The sequence below is a fragment of the Rhopalosiphum padi genome, chromosome 4 (assembly GCF_020882245.1).
Source record: "Rhopalosiphum padi isolate XX-2018 chromosome 4, ASM2088224v1, whole genome shotgun sequence".
Lineage (NCBI taxonomy): Eukaryota > Metazoa > Arthropoda > Insecta > Hemiptera > Aphididae > Rhopalosiphum > Rhopalosiphum padi.
Window position 1 is genome coordinate 22,020,909 of NC_083600.1, and position 23,840 is coordinate 22,044,748.

General features: G+C 29.7%; 4 protein-coding genes across 5 annotated transcripts; 1 reads left to right on the forward strand and 3 right to left on the reverse strand.

Annotated features, from left to right (window-relative positions):
* Window positions 1–75: 75 nt before the first annotated feature.
* Window positions 76–4,109, reverse strand: LOC132928724 (cAMP-dependent protein kinase catalytic subunit 1). The gene is made up of 2 exons (XM_060993582.1): window positions 2,506–4,109; window positions 76–1,527 (listed from the first exon to the last, which is right to left on the reverse strand). Exon 1 carries the CDS (start codon window positions 3,611–3,613, stop codon window positions 2,507–2,509), a length of 1,107 nt encoding a protein of 368 aa, XP_060849565.1. The 5' UTR covers window positions 3,614–4,109; the 3' UTR covers window positions 76–1,527; window position 2,506.
* A 2,311-nt stretch (window positions 4,110–6,420) lies between these two features.
* Window positions 6,421–9,102, reverse strand: LOC132928726 (prothymosin alpha-like). Its single transcript, XM_060993585.1, has 3 exons — window positions 8,890–9,102; window positions 7,481–7,701; window positions 6,421–7,396 (listed from the first exon to the last, which is right to left on the reverse strand). Exons 1-3 carry the CDS (start codon window positions 8,913–8,915, stop codon window positions 7,242–7,244), a joined length of 402 nt encoding a protein of 133 aa, XP_060849568.1. The 5' UTR covers window positions 8,916–9,102; the 3' UTR covers window positions 6,421–7,241.
* Window positions 9,103–13,578: 4,476 nt separating this feature from the next.
* On the forward strand, window positions 13,579–15,183 carry LOC132930516 (deoxynucleotidyltransferase terminal-interacting protein 2). Of its 2 annotated transcripts, XM_060996441.1 has the most exons (4): window positions 13,579–13,718; window positions 13,867–14,003; window positions 14,669–14,833; window positions 14,902–15,183. In XM_060996441.1, the coding sequence occupies exons 2-4, from the start codon at window positions 13,890–13,892 to the stop codon at window positions 15,118–15,120; spliced, it is 498 nt and encodes a 165-aa protein (XP_060852424.1). In that variant the 5' UTR covers window positions 13,579–13,718; window positions 13,867–13,889; the 3' UTR covers window positions 15,121–15,183. The 2 variants fall into 2 exon arrangements, with proteins under 2 accessions (XP_060852424.1, XP_060852423.1); XM_060996440.1 differs by lacking the exon at window positions 13,579–13,718 and having other exon boundaries at window positions 13,725–14,003.
* A 5,397-nt stretch (window positions 15,184–20,580) lies between these two features.
* On the reverse strand, window positions 20,581–23,148 carry LOC132930640 (uncharacterized). The gene is made up of 8 exons (XM_060996620.1): window positions 22,956–23,148; window positions 22,621–22,828; window positions 22,223–22,541; window positions 21,935–22,103; window positions 21,399–21,692; window positions 21,103–21,330; window positions 20,832–20,994; window positions 20,581–20,742 (listed from the first exon to the last, which is right to left on the reverse strand). The coding sequence occupies exons 1-8, from the start codon at window positions 23,058–23,060 to the stop codon at window positions 20,630–20,632; spliced, it is 1,599 nt and encodes a 532-aa protein (XP_060852603.1). The 5' UTR covers window positions 23,061–23,148; the 3' UTR covers window positions 20,581–20,629.
* Window positions 23,149–23,840: the final 692 nt, after the last annotated feature.

Sequence of the window (23,840 nt, forward strand, 5' to 3'; positions counted from 1 at the left end):
TCTACCTATGTTAACAGTGTAACAAGGTTAACAACACATATGTTTACAATTGTATATATAAAAACAACAAAAATATTATTTTTAAATAATTTTAATAAAATATAATATATATACAGCATAGTATTATAATAATAATTATTATTATGATAGATCTAAAAGAACACTACAAAATAAAATATAAATAAAACCAACATAAATTCATACACAAACAATACCTAATATTAAATGCCATCTAAAATATTAGAAATATTATTTTTAATTTTATCATATAGCCTAATGATTTGTTAAAACACAAAACAAAAACATCACAATTAATAATAATAAAAACATAATAATTTAAAATAATACTCATCAATTGTAACTAAAAATAGACAATTGAAAAACAAAAGTTAAACAATAATAAAGTGAAAGATTATAAAACAATAATTATTATTTTAGTTTGAAATACTGACTAGGGATCTTTTATGCTCATTTAGACTAAGTTTTAAATTATTACACATTTAAAATCTAAACATGGTAAATATTGGTAACAAGAATATGATTTCATAGATTGTGCTTCTTACAAAATGACAAACAAATAATTAAAATAAAACATAATTAATGTAATTAATTAAGGAGAAATCACAAAAAGACTGTAGGTGTGTAATAAATAAGTAGATAAGTAAAGCGATTATTAATAAAATTATTTTTAGTTTTATTATAACTTAAAATCATAAGAGCTGACACCATTTCAAGACTGATACCTAAAGAAAAACATAATTTTAAGTTAAGTACAAGTTGTAATATGTAGATGCTTCTAACTCCGGGAAACATACCCTGAACTCCGCACGAAAAATGAAATATCAGTTAGAGCTTAGTATATATATAAACAAAAAATACATACATGGATATTAGTATTCTGTCACAAAATGTTGGGAAGCCAATTTAACAATATGTATCAAACAGGTATAATAAATGGGACAAAATGGTTTTTTTTTTTAAAGAAACCTAATAAAATATTAATATCTAGAATATCGTTAACTGTTTAAGTCTATAATTATAATTATATTAATTATTATTGTATATTATGTAGTATATTTTCAGTGTGAATTCTACATTAAAAAAAACCACTTAACACATTATAGCATTGCACTCGACATGAAAATAAAAATAAATAAATAAATACATACATATGTATAAAGAAAAACAAAACAGAATACAAAATGAATAGTTCTTAGTGAATTCCAAATAAAACATCAAAAATATCCAAGTGTAGATAACATATAACAAGTTAAAAAAAATTCTTTAAATGTCTATACAAAAATTAACAATTACTCAAATTTGTTTTTAAGAAACTTTACATTTAAACTAAACATAAAAGTAAATATTATATTATTTAAATGCAATTTGTTTTCAACATTTTAGCATTTTACACAATAGATTTAATCATTCAGAACATAGAATAATTTTTAATTTTTTTTTTGTCAACATTACATGAACAAAAAATTGCATTAACATTGGAGATTTAAAATGTGACTTCACTAGGAACTATCCGATTCCGAAAAAAAAACAAAAACAAAAAAATTATTAACAATAATAATTACTATACAGTAATTAATATTAGACAAGCTCTTTAAAATGTTTAAACAGATAATAAAAGCAAAGAAATCAGATACCTGTTGTTCAAATGGTGGTACAATACAAATGGCACCGATTTTAAACATAAAATAATACATTATGATGAGGAAAATTTTTTACGTATACACTTAAATTATTGGCTAAAAAAATTGTTCTATTCATTTTAATAGTTGATTAAACCATATTTGATTATTTTGAGTAAATAAAAAGGTTTGAGAAAACTTAGGCAGTGGTGTACGCAGAGGTCAGAATACACTATATAATAATAATATGATATAAGTAACAACTAGTAATATTTTAATTTAGTTAATTATTAATAATTATTTTTATTTTTATTATTATTATTGTTATAATATATTATATATATATATATATATATGTTTATTTTTTTACAAATAACTATACTTCAATTATCTATTATGTCTCTAAAGTCCCAATTTGTCAAAATCTAACAACAAGAAAGGATCAAAAGAAATATATGAATTCAGATTTTGTAAACAAGTTAACAAAAGAACATAATCAATGTAAAAAGAGATTGTATCTTATCTAAGGTAGAGCAAGATTTTGATATTGTATAAATATACCTAAGTATATTTATATGTATGAAATGTACCATTGTCATTTTAGTTCAGCATGGTATATATATTCACACAGTGATGTAATAACAATATTTCTGAGTTTTCTGACTCTTGAACAAAATTGATTTCCTGCGAACGCCACTGGCTAAACAAAGCCATCTTAGTAAAAACCTACTAAATCATAATAATATTGATACAAGCAGAATTTCTCATAAACAGTTTGGTCCTCCTATTTTATTATTAATTGTGTACTGAGGTTGCAAAAACAAAATGTATAAATGTATCTAAATAAAATAGACAGTTTGCGTACCTTAAAACTCGGCAAACTCTTTGGCGCATTTTTCTGTTGAAGAGATTCTCAATGCTTCTTCCTCATATTCATCAAAATTGCTTGTATCTCCTGGTCCTTTGCACCTAGGAATGAACGGAGCTTCAATTTTCTTCTGAAACACGGCAATCCAATCTGTTGATGCAAACCACTTGTGTCCTTTGATATCGTTGACACCATTCTTCAGGTTTCCAAATCGTTTGGTTAGATCCACTTGCAGCAAGTTCCTCAGTAGGTCTTTTAGGTCAGAACCAAAATGTGATGGGAAACGTACTTTGCCCGAGACAATTTTCTCGTATATCTGTATAGGTTGGTCGGCAAAGAATGGTGGGTAACCAGCAGCCATCTCGTATACTAGAACTCCAAGAGCCCACCAGTCGACGGCTTTGTTATATCCCTTGCTTAATATAATTTCGGGCGCCAAATATTCAGGCGTACCACACAGGGTCCATGTTCGCCCTTTGACACGTTTCGCAAAACCAAAGTCAGTCACTTTCAAATAGCCCTGCGAATCGATCAGCAAGTTTTCTGGCTTGAGATCTCTGTAGATTAGGTCAAGATAGTGTAGGTACTCGAATGCTAGCACTATTTGAGCCGCGTAAAAACGCGAATGTGGCTCGCTGAAACGGCCAACCTTTCGCAGGTGAGAGAACATTTCACCTCCCGGCACATATTCAAGCACCATATATAAATTGGAATTGTCCTTGAAGTGGTATTTCAAACTGACGAGGAACGGGAAACTAATTGCTTGTAAAATTCTCTTTTCGTTCAACGTGTGTTCTACCTGTTTCAACTTCACCACTTTCTGTTTGTCAAGTATTTTCATAGCATAATACTCCTTGGAAGCCTTATGTTGTACAATCATGACACGGCCAAACGAACCCGTACCCAACGTCTTGATACGGTCGAAGTCTTCAAGGGCCGCCGTATTCGTAGGGTTCTTTTTCCACTTCTCCTCGAAGTCCTCTTTGGCCTGGTCGAGGAACTCTTTGACGCTCTCAGCCGAGTCGCCTTTCTTGTTAGCCGTCGCGGCGTTGCCCATTGCGTTCGCTTTTTTACCTTCCAGGGCTCCCAACGAACGAGTTGTCATTAACCAACGACGTACAGCAGATTTTTTAGCGTGCTGCGCCGAACGTTCGCTGCACGGTCAACTCTAAGTTTTAATCAAAACCGTCTCTGTACTGCCAAGTTAATCAAGCCTTGTAGTGTATCATCACGGGCTTACCTCAAAATCGGACGAGGCTGGTTCGGCGGAACGACGGCGATATTCGCAAACGATCGAGCACTGTCATAATTTATTGTTTAATCGACGACTTACGGGAATCGGTAAAGGGATTAAAATCTCGAAAATACATAAACAAAATGGTCAATAAAAAAAATTGATAGGAAAAGAATTTTTCCTTTTCCCCCGACCAAAAATTCTCAAAATGGCCGATCGACCAGCTGCGGGCTAACCGTGGAAGAGACGAGTCCCGGGGCCGGGAAGAAAAAATGCGCATTGCACCGCCACCACACAAATTCTCCACACACCGCCATCTGAGAGCACAACAACTTGCTGTCGCCCGTTTGCCACCAGCCCACCACCGACCACGACGATAGTACTAAACGTTCGTGATACGTCACCAACGCCGGCGAAAGCCGAATAGCAACAACAACAAGGACAATAATGGCGACCGGTCTCGTACCGAGTTCGTTCAGTGTTAAAAAAAATAAGAATTATGATAACAAAATAAAAAGTACTTGTATACAGTTTTTTAGTTATTACTCTGTCCACACTCCGCTACTCTAGACTTGTCCGTCGATCTTTCTGTGTCTTCCCGAAAACCGGTGCAATTGACGTGTCCCATACACACGACTTATAAGATTAAGCGTTGGTAATAATAATAAAACATAATTGCCTAACAACAATATAAAATATGCCCAAGTATAAAATATAATACGGTCGAGTGGCGGAGTATTACCCGTTGTTCAGCGTATTGACGCACGTACAATATTTATCCTGACTTATATCGAAAATTGAGATTAACAAGAATTAAGTAAATATAATAATATCGTCTAAGGCCCTAAGCTCTTGTCTCGAAATGAACACACAACATTATAATATATTCCATGACATCATACCTTGACTAATCGGCAAAGCATAGTACGTTTTCTTCATTTTAGTCAACACGATAAAAATGTATTACATTTATAAAATAAAATAAATCAGCATTTAAAGCACACTTCTAGTACCTAGATTTCCGAAAAAAATTGTAGCACTAATTGTTTTCTTAATTGACATCATTTTAATGTAACTTTTGAAATGACAATTATATTATTATAAAGTTTCATTGTGGCAAATATTGAGCACTAAACAGTGGCCACTAACATGTAATTATTGTAATTGATGTTTACGTTATTACTTCAGAAAAAAATATATACATACAAATATTATCAATTGTTAAATATTTAAATATTTAAATTTCATATTATATTTATAATTTAAGTATAGCTATTACCTAATTGTTTTAAAATTGCATAGTTTGAATAATAGATGAATTAAATAGTTTAATTTGTTTTCAAATTATTCTGTAAGTGTCAAGTGGAACATACATACTAACACAATATACAGTAATACAAAATTACTCACAAAGTGAATTATCTACAAGACTAATAAATTCACATTTAAGGCGGTATGTTGTAATAATCAATGCAATATAACTAGTTAACTTAATTACGAAAAAATAAAACAATTACTATATTTTAATGAACGATAAATATTTAAAAAAATTAAAAGGCAAGAAATTTGATGTCTTAAACAAACTGAGAAAATCCTACAAAAAATTCATAACACTAATATAACTATTTAAAATAATTCAGTCAACATTTAAATTACAACAAAAATATAGGGTATAAAAATCTATAATTTAACATAACCTGTTATATTACACATACAAGTTAGAAATAATTTATCTTAATTACTTATAGTATACTAGTATACATAATGATTTGATTTGACGAATTTGGTTTATTTGTGTTCTACTGTTATAAAAGTATTATTCTAATATATTATATTCACTGATTTATATGTTACCTACATTGATTTTATAAGTTGGACACAAAACTTCAAATGCAAGATCAATTGCAATTGTTTTTATTGGAAGAACATATTTAAAATTCTAATAGATCAATGGAACCTTGAAATATTTTCTTAAATTTAACTCTGGAAAATTACCCTTATAATCATACAAAATAAAAATAAATTAAATTTATCATTTTAAAAACAGATATGAAAAAAATTTGTACTATAACAAGAATGCATCATTAGAAAAAAAATACTAAATACATTGAAATTCTACTATTGTGGAATAATAATAATAAATAACAATAATTTGTTATACTTCAAATAGATTGAAAAGTTATTGTGTTAATAACTAGTAACAGACAATTAAATTAATTACCATATGCAAAATAAAAAATGTAAGAAAAGCTTACAATTATAAATGAATTTTTTCATCAATAATACTGTTAATGAAAAATAAATCTTCAAAACCTTTTCTGATTAATCTTTAACCAATTATAATTGCATTATGCAAAAAAAAAAGTCCATTATGATACTAATGAACTTAGTGGACACTAACAAGTAAATATTAATTACATTAATGTAATTCATTACAGATGTAATTTCAAAAAACAATTGACTAATTTACAAGTGAAACTAAAATATAACACTAGACAAAACAATTATGATTGAAAAAGTAAAATTATAGTATGTTAATTGCAGAACTTGTTATTACCCCTTTTTTTAAATATTAATTAATAATCAAAAATTATAGCTAATGTAAACATTTTTATGAAATAAAAAAAATGATGTTGAATAGGATTTTAGTTAATATAGTAAATCACAAATGCCAGGTATACATTCTAGACAATTTATTAATTAAAACAGATACAGTACAGTACAATTTATGACTGTGTAAGATACACAATTTTTAGTATTACCAAAACAGGACATTGAAAAATATTTTTAAATAATCATAAAAATTACACCTATTTTATGCAAAGAAAAATTGAATGAAATAGGATGTATACAAGGGTAAAAAAAATAAAGTAGGTAGGACTTTATAGACTATATAATATATATAATTACCATAGGTAAATATATTTAATACTAGAACTGTATTATCCTAAATAGGTAAATTGTAATTACAACCATAGTTTTAAAAATGTATTCCACTTTGAACTTATAGATAAATTGTTTATTTAAATTTAAAGTAGAATATAATACAAAAACCTTACTAGTGGGACCATAACAGGTATTACTAATTTTCTAGCTACTTACATTGTAGTTTAAAGAAATATTGATAGTTTTCAATATTAATATTAAAAAGAAACCATCCCTTGTCTAAAACTATACTTTTGTATAATATAATTTTACCATATCCTATAGTAAAAAGATATAAAATAAAAATTGACCAAGTTCATTAAGACGTAAAAAAAACCATTAACTTAAAATTAAGTTTAAAATTAATTAATTATCAAAGTACCGCGGAGCTGTCGAGTTTTGAGAAAAGGAAACATTTTGTACGTCATATTATAATTTGGAGCAGTTAACAAATTGAACATGGAGAGTTTATAATTCATGTATCAAAGAGATCTGCTTCGAAGTCAAAATGGTAGTTATCATTATAACAAAAGGAGGGCAGGGTCTAGAATAATTTAATGTCATGGACATATGTTTACGCTTCGACAAATTGGGGCTCTGCAGTAGCTGGATCTTCTTCAGCTTCTTCTAATTTAGCCTTTTTCTCGCTGTCTTCAGATTCAACTGCTGCTTCAGAAGCACCAGATTTCCTCTTAACACCCTTTTGACAACTGTCAGTTTCTTCTTCGTCTAAAATAAATATATATAATATAAGTTCATAAATTTTATTCAATCAAATATACATATATAATATATATTAACTAAAACACATACCTTTGGTGTCACCATTCTGTTCTTTCTCAACATCCTCTTCTTCTTCTTCTGAAGCACCATTTTCTTTTACTTCATCGTCTTCCTCTTCAGCTTTTGCGGATCCATTTTCAGCAGCCTTTTCTTTCACTGGAGATTCAACTTTCTTGGCTGGAGAATCTGGCACCTTCTTATCTTTCACTGGCGATTCTACTACTTTCTTTTCTGGGGTGGTGATTGATTCACTAAAGAAAATAAAAAAACATTTAAAAATTGTTTACTAATTACAAAAGCTATAATATAGATGATTACAGCATTAATTTGACTGAACATCATACTGATACAATTATTATTATATATCTACAAGCAAATAAGATATAGAAATTATAATAAGTGATAAAAGAATTCTAGCAGGTGGGCAGTGACTGTACAATATATAGTCCAGGTGTTTACAGCACAGTTGAAACTGAATTATTCTTATTATTATTATTATTTTTTATTATTTTTAACTGCTTTATTCATTTAACTAGTTTTGAAAATAATAATAAATTTATACTATACCCAACAAATGCATTAACTTTATAACAAGTATTGAATTTGTTTACATAACAAACAGGGAAGAGTGAACACAATATGAGGGCAACATTTTATTGTCTACTACTGTACTAATATTGACACCGACTAATGGGCCAATTACAGGGGCAATGATTATAAGAATGAGGGGTCAACGTGCTACATGACTGACCTCTGTTAATTGTAATTTGATGGAGCGTAACTGCATAAGCAAAAAACATCATACGTTATCGATAAATTAAATGTTTTTTTCGCGAGGGTCCTGACATGAGCGAGGATGGCGACATAGTGAGATAAGCGAACCGCTTCAAACAGACGCCTAGCGATTCAGAAAAAAAAACGATTCGGCGTCTATCGGCAAGGTCGAAAAGCGATGTATTTCGGATTAACAACCGCGTACGCCACCCGACCATGTGATTCCCACGCCTGTCCGTGACAACCGCTAAAAGCCGGATGTCCGATTGGAAATAGTTTTAGTTGAAACAGTAAACCTAGTTCAACCAGTAGGGTGGGTAGACGATTTGAGTCCTCCGCGCAGGGAGTCGTCACGGGTCAAGGGAGACGATGATCGTCGACAGCGGTCAAAGACTCGCGGCGAGCCAACGTCTCGGCGCGGCATTGGCGTCGGCGTCCAACGAAGTATGCGCGTAATCGCGGCGAACGGGGAAAAAACGGCCCCCCCACGACTGGTGGCGGCGACGTTAGCACCCGCGGCCACAACGCGTCGGCGCGAATGCAGTGACAATACATAACAATAGTATACATAAACTCTTAATAATAATAATAATAATAATAATCGTAATAATAGTTGTAAGTAATAATAATATTAACAATAATTAATAATGCTAATAAAGACTTACCTAACATCAGCTACAACGTCGGCCATTGTGTGCGGTATTTTTAGAGTTCGTAGACAGAAGGGCAAGCGAAAAGCGAATAGGAACTGTGTTGTGCGTTTGGTAACGGACTCGGAATAAATAAACCGTAGAGCGAGCACGACAAAGGGAAGAGACGCGGCGTTTGATTTCGCGAATGAGAAGAAGCGTCGGTAGCGGCGGCAACAATGGAGGGAATGCCGCCGGACGCCAACCGCGACGCTTACCCGTCACTATCGACATCACTCCAAAACTATCGATATCCCGGCGGACCGCGTCCGCCGGTGATTCGGCCGGTTTCGGAGAACGAAAATACCACAAACACCTCAGGAATATGGAAATGGACTTCTGGATGGCTTTCGTCGTTAAAAATTTCGTTTTGGCCAATTTTTTTGTGCCGCTAATCACCAAAATCGAACGGCTATCGATCGCGATTCCGCTGGTCAGGTCGGCGTGGGTGAAAACCGTTGAACCGGCAGAGCGCACGCGCAGTGACCTCGATCGGTCGGGCCAATCCGACTAGCGACATCCGGGCAGCGTGACCAACTTTATGGGCTGCCCGGTAAACAACACTACGGTTGGCAACTCCAGTCGGCTTTTATTTTTTTACGACACCCGCAACCCCTCCGACCATCATGAGTTCACAACCGCCCACCTCCGCCGTCAACCGACGATTTCGCTCGCTTTTTACATATCTCTTTTTCTCACCACATTATTTAGCCGTACATTATACATTTATATGTATACCTACGATTTCAACGTTTATAAACTGATAATAATACATTACAATATCGAGGTCTTTATGACAGGTTTACGACCCATAATGACGGAAAGGAAAAACCAACAATATAACGTTTATTATGGTATTTGCCATTTGACTCATGTTATATATATTTTGGTCGTCCACCGCCGCCTCATCACCCGTTCATACCTTTTTTCGCAATCGCCGTAAAATATAATTCAGAAAATATTCTTAAAAACTATGTGAGAAATACGAAAGCGGTTGCCTTTACGGCTATACCTATCTCTTCTTCCATCCAAAAGATCGGAATATGTTTTATATTATATTATTTTGCGCGTTGATGGTTACGAATCATCGATCGCAGTATCGCACGGTGAAAAAAAGCAGGAACGGTCATCGTGTCGTGATAATAACGATATTAAGGCCGAAATTGGCGCTTTTCATCGTACATTCGTAGTTCGTACCTGTTCAGTGTTCTGTAGTTTTAAAGTATTGTTAGTGGATGCTAGGATAATTCAAAACATGACGAATTTTCACAACTTTTGCATCCTCAGTCACTTCCAATAAATATATGTTATTATTTTATAGTTTGTACAAAATTATTAGTTATTAGCATCTTATAATATAGTTCCTAATACTTTGATAACCGAACGCGTTTTTCTATTGACTAGCTATTAAATAGGTAGTTTAAAGTTTTGTTCGGAACTCCCGAGTTCAAGCTAATCTGTTGCTCACTGTTTCAATTATATTGGTAATTGATGTTGATACCTACAGTAACCGTATACGTTAATGCTTGTATGGTATACAAAATAACGAAACGAACGAGAAAGTAAATATCCTCCTGCCCATCCCCACTGTGCTGCCGATTATTCGACACACGATCGTCGTAACATCTACAATATTTTTAATAAATTTTTTTTCGTCTTTCAAGTGTTCGTGACACACACCGACACCGTGTTCTTTGGCAGAGCAGCTGCAGGACGCGTGCCAGATGCCGGCGGTGTAATAATAATATAAAAACCACAAAGGACGCCACATGAACGCCGACGATCGATTTATTAACGGAAATAACCAAACATTATTATATTATTATTTTAGGCTACTACGCTAGGCGGCTATATTTCAATATTATGCCATTAGATTATTAACTATTCAGATAAGAAAATCAAAAAATGTTGTGATGATCATTGATGACTGCTACAATTATATTATTCCTCAAAAGTAAAAATAATAATTCGGAAAACCCGGAAGATAGGGTATTTTTTCTGCGTCTTGATAATTCCAATTTTTCGAGCAAAGAAATGCGATTCTCCGACTGAAATGCTGTTTCAAACGAATATTATCATCTAATACCGAAAATATTATACCTATATTACGGCTATACAAATAAATACAGTATAGTACAAGTTCAGCACGTTTTCGAGGGGTGCCGACAACTGATTAACTGATAGAGGGTGCTCTGCCCGTACAGACTACAGAGCACCCTCCCCGAAAGCTGAAACGGTGAAACACATTTTTGTATCCTAATTCCTAACCTACGAAGTACAAAATAATATTACACTACACAATTTCCATTTTCATACGTATAAAACTATAAAATGTAGCGGGGTTGGTAGTTAGTCTTAGTACTCAGAAGCATATTAATAATTCATTTAACGTAATAAACAGAATAAACCAAAGTATCTCACACGGTATGACGCGGACAGTTGACTGGCAAACGAAAAGAATTCATTGTTAACTTGTACAATATAATGGTAATATAATATACTGGACTGTCTGATGAACAAAATTAACGAAATGTATGTGTTTTAACAATTTAGAGAATAGAGTTCACGAAAGTGTATTCATAACTATATAAGTATAAAATATATAGAATAGTAGGTGCACAATGGCATAGAAATCCATTGAGGAGAACGACGACGATTACGCGGCCATTGTGCGTCGGTACATTACTCAGTTGTATACCTTATAGTATACATAAATGGAACAGCACAAAAAATCAAATCGAAGAGAATACGATTCTCAGAATTGTATCTAGATCCATGTTGCATTATAATTATAAATATATTTTATACGTATTTCGACTAAATATTTTCTCGACGAATATCAAATATCGGTCTCCACACAACTATGTAAGCGCTATTCTTCCGATTTGGTATTTTGGTTTTGTTTTTAGTTATTTTCTCTCCAAAACCCTTCAATCATATTCTGACAATGTTCGGCATATTCTTTAAACGCCCACATTCCACAAGTTTTTTTTACTTGACTGTAATTGCATTAGGCAACACGTAATGTTAATGTTTAAATTTATAATAAAATAATATTATATATTTATTGAAGTACGCTCGACGTTCCACAATTTATGTGATCCTGACACGCCGACGCAACGAGACCGTCAGACTTGGTTCGGATCACGCCTTGGCAGCGTTTAGCGAGAAAATGTTTCATATTTTTTCGAACACATATTACTTAAAGGTATTATATCATTATAATTTATAATCGTATCGGCAGAAGAACGGTTGACATAAGATGTGTAGTTGTAATCGCATTTTATTTTCACGTCGTAAGCAAGAATAATAATTAATAATACTATAGCGATTCTATATAGATCATATTATTAGACGGTGCTGACAGAGTGCGGCGTTATCGCCTATCGGCGACAAGAAGATTTCATGCTGAAGCATACCAATATATTATTATATTATTTTTCTATGGTCGCCACTACTCGTGAGTCGTGACTAACACAAATTCACAATAAAGGCATTCTTCATTATTATAGACTATTGTATACTTTATTACTATTAAATTATATCGCGCGTTTAATACCAAAAATATATTAATGTATTAATCAGTTTGAAAAATTAATTTATATAAATTAATAGGTACAAAAAATATTTATTCAATACACAAAATATTTACGTTTTCATCTAACTGAATATTTTCGGGCTGGACGTTCGAGTTAGTCTATAGACTGAATTATTGATTTTTTGCAGTTCTATGGTGAAAGACTATTATATTTGAAATACATCATTAAATTAATCGTTTTCATAGTATTTACCTAACCGTTATGATAGCCGATAGGCGATTAATTGTAATAACGTTCAAAATTTCCTAAAATTGATATCTTGCTATTCATTACTCATTATATATTAAGTAATTTAATCGGAAGTAGGATGAAAAATTGATATAATTAGGTCTGAAGTACTAAAAAGAAACGAGGATCATAAATGGTTTGCATATTTTATTGTTATAAGTTTTTTAAAAAAATTGACAAAATTATTACACCGAATACACCGGTGACTGGTCTGACTGGTCTACCATTTTGTTTCCTAACCATGGAGGAAACAAACTAATTGTTTGTCAAGGTATTACCATACTATATTTTTGCTTAAAAATATAAAATAATAGTATTGAAATTACGATTTAAAATAAACCCACGGACTAAGAAAAATATCGAACCCGGCCGTTATAATCAAATGCTTTAAATGAGTAATTTATAAAACAGAATTAAGTATAAGTAAATACTTGAAAAAAGGTAGATCTTAATTTGTGCCACGGTCTTTTATGTCTGTATGTTTATATACCTTAAATCGTGATTGAACTATGTATTAATTATACAAATTGGTAGTATAAAAACAACATTTTAATTGGCAATTATTCTTGTTTCGGCGCATATCTTGTTTTTGTTTTTTAATTCGCGCCCAAAAGTCTCCCTATTTAGCTGAATAAATGGAAACGAGAAAATAAAAAGTGTTACCTTCCTCGAAAAACACATTAATATACAATATCTTTCGACCTATAGAGTAAGTACTAAGTTACCATAGTTACTCAATGTTTCGATCACAGCTATAGGTTAGGTTAGCTGCAGTGCTTCGACAACAACTTTCTGTTTACCGTGCATCATGGTTGTAGATATATCTTAAACCATGCCGTGCATACAACAATTCGTAGTTTTGTATTTGAAGGTCTTTGGTTAGAATAATATTATATATCAACCGTGGTCTATGTAGTTAGCTCTTATCGTTATCAGTTATCACAAAATCCAAAAACAATAATACTGATTTTCCGACATGTGAGTATGTGACTACAAAGGCAGTACTAACTTACTGTATAGTGTATAGAGTATAGACCCAAACCATACTATAGTATAGAAATTAAAATGATTTCTATTTAGTAGTAAAATCAAATAATTATTGTTATTTACAACATTATTACAACAGATAGTCGTTATTTTGATAAAACCATGGATGCTGTCGACGCACTGCTGAGTCAGAGCGTTTTGAAACCTGGTTTCCAAAAAAATTACAAGGTTCCAGTTAATGAAAAAAGCTCAAAGGTCATCAAAAGAAATAAAAAGGTATTTCAGTTGTTTATTGCATATGGTCGTATGGTTTCGTTAATTTAATAATTAATAATCTACTTAAAAATTCAATACAACGTTGGTTTGAAAAATTGAAATCAATAATGCCATTCATTTTAAAAACTCAGTACTCACAATTAATAATAATTTAATGACTTAATAAATATATACACTTAATCAATTATATTTGTATTGATTATGGTCTATGATTGTGTTATTTGTTGGTATTATACTCATCATATTTTAAAAAATATATTATAAAGTTAAATTCCTATTATAACATATTGTAATATAAATTAAAGACTATTTGTAATTTATAATCAACAAAAAAAGCTTGTATCTAAAAGTTAAAAACATTGTAATATTAATATAATATTCTCTAATCCTGTATTGCAGAAGGCTTTTATTTTTTAGATCTTCCATTAAACATTTTACAGCAGTTTCACTTTATACTTTAAATTGAGTGATAGAAAGTATGGTAGTATGACATCAACTAACATATTGTTAGTACCTGATCTTAAAATTTACTACAATTAATATTTAAATAATATTCAATTAATGGGTAGAAAATTGTATATAATAAAATGCATTTACTATTTATAAAAAATACTTTATTTTGCTAAAATTTATAATTACATGTATATTATATATTTTTTGTTTAGAAAGAAGAAGCAAAAACTAAAGGCAAAGGTTGGTTTAATTTACCAGCAACTAAATTGACTGACAATGTTCGACACGATCTCGACTTAATCCGTATGAGATCAGCATTAGATACTAAACGTTTTTATAAGAAGAATGAAACTGAAGCATATCCCAAATATTTCCAAGTAAATTTATAAAATATTTATTTCAAAAATTATTTTTTCTCAAATGGATTTTTGTTATTTACTTTTAGATTGGTACTGTAGTAGATTCACCATTTGAAAGTAAATCTGGTCGTCTCACTAATAAGGAACGAAAACATACAATGGTCGATGAACTTTTAGCAGATGCAGAATTCAAGCAAACTACTAAAAAACGTTACAAGAATATATTAATGGCTAATCCTAAAATGGCATCTAAAATAAGAAAAGAAAATAGGAAAATGAATAAACTAAAAAAGAAAAGGAAGTAATTATTTGTTTAAAAACATCTATTTTTGTACATTTGAAATAATATAAATTTATTGTTTGATTCATTTGTTGTGTAATAATATTTCATTTATTTCACTTTAAAGAATTAAAATTACTTTTTTTAACTATTTCATTGTAAGGCCGATTATAATTCAAAAGAACTAAAACATAGTTTTGTGTTATGGTTTAAAACTGTCAATATTTTCAAAAAGAATTTGAATTGTATTACATGTTAGTTATTTATCAAGGTTAGGACTCCAATCCAGATTAGACGGATTAGTACATATTATTGCTGATTTTATATATTTAACTTCTTGAAATTTTGATTTTGATCTTATGTTTGAAACACTAATTTCTTCCTTTAAAAAAATGAATCATAGTTTTAATGAAAATTGAATATAGAAAAACATATTATTTTTGCTCATTGATAAGATATAAAAAAAACAATATATGTGACCAGCCCTTAAAAATTGATGCACTAAAAACATCATCAAAATATGCAATTTGTTCTTTACAAAATATACAGGTAACAGATAGAACTGACTTTTGGAATAACTTTTGTTCTAATTAATATTTTCAATTCTTTTTTTATTTATCAATAAGAGACCCAAGCGCTACATGTATAATATAATTTTTATGTTTATTTTTTAGTACTAAAAAAAAAAAATTTAATTTTCTTAAATAAATTTAAATAGCCCAATTTGTGAATCTGATTATAAGAACAATTTTGATGGTAAAAAGGGTTTCCTAAGTCAAGTAGTTTATTTTTTAGATTTTTTTAAAAATATCAATATTTTTCGATTAATTTAATTTGGAACATAATAACATTTTTAAAAATATGATTTTTGAGAATTTGCTGACATGAGTATATTTCTTAAATTATTTACTCATCAATTCATCATATAATATTAACAATTTTTGTCATACGTTTTAGAAGCATAATTTTTTTTTTTTTTTTGTCAAGTATCTGTTACATCCTGTATATAGGAATAAACTTCATACATTATCCAAAAATAGTTAAATAAACTAAATATGAATTTTAAGCTTTATTAGAATAAAAATAATTATTATGCCTATTCTACGATTCAAAATATAAGCAACACTTCAGATTTTTATTTCTAAAAATTGTTTTCTTGATTTATTTAAAATATGCAATTTTGTTATGTAGTTTTTAGCCCTAAACAAAAAATCAATTGTATAATTGTATATAAAATATTACTGAATCTTAACAAAACTAATAAGTTATTTTGTGATTTTTTTTTTAATAAATGAGTGAATTATAAAATTTGTTAAAAGAATAATTTTAGAGTTATTTTAATCACGATTCATAAAAAATAGAGGAAAGTTATTACAATGTTCTGGTCATTAAAACTGATAAATGAATCACAATACATAATAGTTCTTCAATTTCTAATAAAAATACTAATTTTTGCATAAACTTTTGTCGATTTTATCGTAATATATTTAAAAAAAAATGAAAATTTTTGACATCGTAAATGAATAGTTCTTAATAGAATAGTGTTTGAGTCTTAGTGATTTATTTTTTTTATATTATTTCAATATGCTTCTGGTTTACATATAAAAGCAAACATCATGTAATTTAGAACAACTGTCAAATTACAGCCACAAGTTTAACAATTATTACTTGAATATATTTAACACAAATCTAAAAGTATAGTTACGTCTTAGTATAGTGCGTCAATCATGATGGATATTTATCAATTATCAGGTATCATAATAAAATTACTATTATCCATTTACTATATAGCATTGTATTATATAACCGTTAATGTTGTTTATCACAATGACTCAAATAGCAAGTACTTTTTCATAATAAAATGAAATAAAAATATTACATAACATAATATTAAAAATGTGTAATATCATAATATGAAAATTATACATTTCAATCATACTACACGTCTACACTAGTACTGTAATTTTATTTTTAAATACATTTATGAATTTTTTTAATTACCACTGTTATTATTAAGATACAATAATGTGGAATCATTTTTTACTAATATAAATAATTATTTAAACAATTTCTTTATTGCCCAGGCAATATAAAATGTGATTAATTTATCGTAGGTAAATGTGAACTTTTAGAAAAAATGTTTGTATATATTATAGGTATGACAATAGTAAATTAAAAAAATAAATACCTAATGTTGAATATTGGATGTACACACTCTGTTTCTGCTATCTTTGGGACAAAACTAGTGTAGTAATATATCATTTTGTTGTAATATGCGTTCATGTATTACAATTTACATTTTATTACATTGATTACTAAGATTAAATCATCATTCTCTTATATTTATCAAATTATGTCACGTTAATATTTATTTTAATACAGTGAGTTCCGTTTAATGTGATCGCTGGTTTATAGAATCAACTGTTTATTGGAATCAAAATTGAAAATCCCAAACCAGATCTTATGTTACTAATGTTCATAGGCGTGCGCACAGGGTGTGCCCTAGCACGACCTGTGATTTTTCATGGGCCAAAGCGCCCCATGCCTCAATCTACCTAAATAATTAAAAATTATGTATATATTATATTAATTGAGTATGAATTTTAATTTCAGGCTAATATGAAAATGAAATTAGTAAATTCTCAAGTACAATAAAAAAAAGCTAGTTTCTTAACTTTATTTTAAACATACATACAAATATAAACTCATCAATAAAAATAAAATGTTTTATGGAATCAACTGGTTAATAGAACCAAAATGATCTGAACCAATGTGATTACATTAAGCAAAACTCACTGTATAATTTTATGTTACATCTTATATAAGACACTATATTGGTTTTTGAGTTAATTTATTTGAATCAGATCGTTATGTTACATCTTGGACCTTGGTTACGCATAGTAATAAGTAATAACTAATAGATCAGTTGACCTCTGACCATTCATGTTGTCCAGAGAGAAATGTAAATGACGTAGAATATACTTATCAAAATTCAAAATAATATGTAGTTACTTCATAATAAAAAACAGTAATTATCGACTTTCAGAGGGTTTCGCTACCTGCACCTCCTTGGTTTCGCTACCTGCTTACACTTTTATTGTAATATTTATTAAAAAAGATGTATATAAACACTTTAAAATTATTTAACGGCATATACAAAACGTTGTCGCTATAAAATATCATCGTATAACTCAATCATTTTAAATTAATTTTATTATAAATTTACAATACAAAAATCTTACATGAAATTTAAACGTTCACATAACATCCTATTGAGTATTGGATATCCTGTTAAGTGTTGAGGAATTATGTTGTACATTTTATGAAAATAAACTACGGCGAAGATTTTTGGAAATCAATATCGTACATACGCGCAGTCACACGTCACTACATTTTACGATTAAAAAAAGTTTTTACTTTTTACATAAAAATCCCAAAAAGAGGAAGAAAAATCACCTAGTACCAAAAGTCGTTTTTAATTTTAAAAACATATTTGAATTCATTATTCTCTTTTCTAGATTATGTAGGAAATGGATTTTCGATTTATTGTATTGTTTAAGAGGACGCTATAACCGCATGTGTTGTCTCTGTCTTATACACGCGTAACAGTTAAAAACTGTTTTGCGCGGGACCACTTTACTCCCTCGATATTTTAATCAAAACAACCAAAATTATAAATCCCATTGGGAAGAACTTTACCTATGTCGTACTGTCGTAGCATTTTAATTTTTTTGATAACATGAATGCATATGCAATTAAAGTTATCGGTTTGAGAACTTTAGGTTTTTTTCATTTAATTATTAAAAATTATTGGTTACCACTATCAACAAAATTAAAATGCTACAACACAGGTAAAGTTCTTCTCAATGCGATTTAAAATGTTGGTAATTTTGATATAAATATCGAGGGAGTAAAGTTGTCCCGCGCAAAATAGTTTTTAACTATGTATAAGACAGAGACAACACATGCGGGTAGAGCGTCCTCTTAATTACTATATAGTAACAAATGAATTATATTTATATATACATTTTTTTCAAAATTCACCTTACTTTAGTGTTACTAAAAAAAAATTTAAATCTATTTCCTACATAACCTAGAAAAGAGAATAAGGAATTCAAATATGTTTTTAAAATTAAAATTGGACTTTTGGTACTGGGTGAATTTTACTTTCGCTTATTGGTCTAAACGCACGAAAAAATGACGAAAAAACGACATGCTTTCAACACTCTTAGTGATTGACGTCAGTACTCAGTATGTAAAATACGAAATAAAAATTTGCCACCCCTCTAAATCTATAAAAATTTGCCGCTCTGGGCAACGGGATCCATAGCCCCTACATAAATTACACCCCTGGTCCTAACAACTGTTATATTGTACGATATTGAGATGTTTCAAACCTAGTACGGTTTTGGATTTTCATATCGCAGGTTGTAGACTTTCGTCGCTAGATGGCATAGCTATATACAATATTGGATTTTTTATTGAATTCAGATTATGAGCAAAACAACGAATGTATTGATTTTACAATGATGTTCTTCAAGTCAATAAAAAAAACCATTTTTATGGATACAAGATATTTTTTTACAAAATAAGTTTTATGTTAAACATCAGTACATCACTAATCTTTTTACAAAATGTTAATATTTTTGGACATGATACAATTTATATACTTTATTGAATAATGATAAAACATTATTTAGGACATTTTAAGTTCTTTTTGAAACTTTTTGAGTATTACAATTTTTAAACATTTTTAAAGTTTTTTTTTCGAATATTATTAGTAACATTTTTATAAAAACATTCAAAATAATATGATTAACATAAAACAATACATTTTTAAACTAAATTAGACTTCAAAATAATTATATAGGTATACCTCAAAATTAAAATTTATTAAATTTATAATATTAAATATTAATTAAAATTAAAATTAATTATAATTTTCTTGTCAAAATTTATAAAATATTCCAAGATACTATGCTAAGTACACATAGTATTCCCTAACCCCTGAAATATCCACAAATGTGCAAATATCGCTTTTTTTAACTTGGTTAAATGTTGCTTAATTTTTAATGAATTGTCTTATATTTTCACTACCACCAAACTACATACTCCAGTTATAACTTACTAATGTATATTTAATTATTTAATTTTATTTCTTTTTTACTTAATTAATAAATTGTTTTAAGACCAATATCATAGACTTTCTACATTGTTGAATTTTCTTACACTTTTGCGCTTTTATTTTTTTAATTGTTTTTGAATTCAAAATTTGAGTATTGCTTAGTATTTACTCCACTAAAATATGAAAATACAAATATGGAATACTTATACTATATTCAGTTTATAATTCAGTATATCTACTTAATACCTACAGTTCTTATAACCGTACAGGACTGTCAAGACTACCTATATTCTTTTTATTTTTGTGTATATACGTAAACCGTTACCTATCTGTGAATCGCGTAAAAAATTCCATATAATATACTGTTATGTTCTTTTTATTGATAATATTGAATTGTATGCTAATACAATTACTGTACGAGCTTAAGAAGTTCTTTTCGTTTCAATTTACCGGCCGGAGATCTAGGCACATCATCTACGAAGATAATACCACCACGCAGTTTCTCGTAGTCTTTCACTCTATCTGAAAAATATTTACCAGAATTTTTACAACAAGAAACTACAAACACATTTCAGCGGAACATATTATTATCCATGACCGTAGAATCTTACCATTGACATACGATACGAGTACGTCGGGTGCGACATTTTGACCAGATTTGACTTTGACAACTCCTACCAACAAATCTCCGTGAACACTGTATTTACCCGTAACTCCGGCATCGAGAACGGCAGGATGACATAATAAAACGGTTTCTATGTCGACCGGAGCGATCTATGAACATTTATATAATATATATTATTATGTATTTATATATGTAATAGCGTGATGTTAAGAATATCACAAGGTTTTTCTATCAAAATTCTAAATCGAATATCGTACATGCTCGTCCTTGTAAATCAACAGCTCTTTAATCCGACCGACAATGAATAAACAGCAATCGTCCGTATAGTATCCGACATCACCGCTCCTGAACCAACCGTCCTCGTCATACGAACAAATCGTTTTTTTCATGTCGTTGACATATCCCATCATGTTGGACACCGATTTAATACGAATTTCGCCTTCAATATTGGGGCCAACACATTCGCCAGTTTCCAAGCTAACGATCTAAAAATGATGTTTAAAATATAATTATTAAGTAAAAACCACGACAAACAATTTTTTATTCGACTAACTTTGATTTTTATACCAGCTGCTGGTCTCCCGACAGATCCGTCTCTGACTGTACCTATACCCGAATCCATCGACCAAACCGCTATCATACCCTGTTCAGTTGCACCGTACCCTTGTTTGATCGGTATCCTTCCCTGCAGTAAATTGTTTACCACTGTCTTTTGTAAATCAGCCCGCATCGGAGACCCACTAACTCTGCATGTCTTTAAACTCTGGATATTATACTTGTGCCCATTTGCCATTTGACAGGACATCATTTCATTGATTACAGCTACTCCAGTCATTAAAAATGTTGGCTATATCACGTAAAATTAGCTAAATAATATCGTATAATATGATACATTCTATAACGCTCTATTATATTATGTGCGTTTAGTCTTGTGTATATAGTAATAGTATGTATTTGATTTAGCGTTATCTATAACCTAAATACCTAATTTTAAATATAAAATATATTGTAACTTAAAAAATATAAGCAGTCATATAATATTTATAGTTTAGTAAGAAAAAATATTATAGTGTTTATTTTATTGTTTACTTTAAATTTGTCTATTGAACTAAGTATTTGTTCACTGGTCGGTATTGTCGAAAAAAATAGTCTTGGTTTGCCAAAATGAATACCGAGCATCATTAATAAAATTCCCGTGTACCAACATATAGCAGAAGCCGTCATAAATTTGTTTTCAATAGGTTCTTCCATTAATGACCTTAAAACATTCAATGTAATGATATAATCATGATAAATCATGTAACCGCGTTAAATTTTAACAATATTTTTTATAAACTGATGCACTGATTGACCGAGTTATTTAATTTAAGTACTCACTGCTTGAACGATATTAAAGCTGATTTTAAAGCGTCGTCCGACAAATAAATTCCTTTCGGGGTTCCTGTAGTACCACTCGAATATATAATAGCACATGGGCCAATTGGATTTTTTGATTTTATCGGACGGACAAACAAAATTTCTTCCGCCGCAACAACGATACTCGAATAGGTAGTAAAGCCATCACGAACCATAGTAGAAATCTTCAATATCGGTTGATGCGTAATATTATTTAAAACATCTGTTATTGTACTTATACTACACGTATTACAAAACAATACGCTTGGTTTGGACTCGTCAATTAGCGCTATCAAGACACCTATATAACATCGTTAATGATAAATAAAACGAAACAAATAAAGCTATAATATTGTACGAATTCAAATCATTATTATTACTTTTTCTTAAAGTGTGATCCAACGCAGCGATAGTTGCTCCGATCAAAATCCCAGCTAACAGAACTACTTGCGCTTCGTATGAGCCATTGTCTGTAATCATCACGACGTCTCCGAGTCCAAGATCATGTTTTTTAAATGCAGTAGCCATTGCTAAAACGTCTTTTTTCAATTTTGGATAACCGTACTCATTACCGGTAGAACAGTCGATCTGTATACATGGATTTGATAAATATATTAATACTAAAATACATGATAATAAGTATATATTATATAATGTATGTAAAGAACTGTATATGATGCGTATATGCATCATAGTACAATATCAAATATCTTACACCAAAAAGACCTTTATTGTTATTCAATTGATCTTCAAACATTTCTGCTATTGTTTTATTATGCATAATAATTTTCGGTCCAGATATGTGTATATTGAATGCCATTTTTGCAAACGTTCAAAAAGCTTACAAGTAACTGTACGAAAATTTGAAACAACTTACATATTTATAGACAAACTGATCGCGTGTTTACTCATTATTGAATCTATAGTTTTATTATTATTAGAGTTCGGAAGTTGATGACCTTAAAAACATAAAAAAAAATGACAAAAAAAATATGCAAATATGACTTAAAAAGTCCTTTATAAATGACCTAAAAAATTACAAAACTTTGTTTTAAATTAATTAAAATAAATTTTTTTTTAAATTGTACTCTATTTTACTAAAATTCTATATACATTTATCAAAGCTTACAAATTACTCAAAAATGTCCTTAAAGTTAAATTAAAAAATTACTAATAAAATATACGTAGACAAGCATTAACGAGTTTTAATTTTGGCATTTCGAAAATATTATGAAAAAACAATAAAATTTAGGTACAATAATATTCACTACAACACGATAACGACGACTATAATCGGTGAGATAAAATCGGATAGTTACTAAGATTCTTCCGTGGTAATTTCAAAGTTTTAAGTAAGTTATTGACATAATAGCAATCGACAAGAAACAATAAGAAGTGAACTAATGTGAAATCGGTAAAAATGACTAAAAATGTAAGAAAATGACCTAAAAATGTCAAAAAATGTCTTAAATAGTAATACACCATAAAATGCAAAAAAAAAAAATGCAAAATAAAAATTAATTGATCAGATTCACATGCTAATGAAACACATTTGTGACCAGGAAAGCATCGTCTAAAAAGTTCCAAAAATGCAAAATGC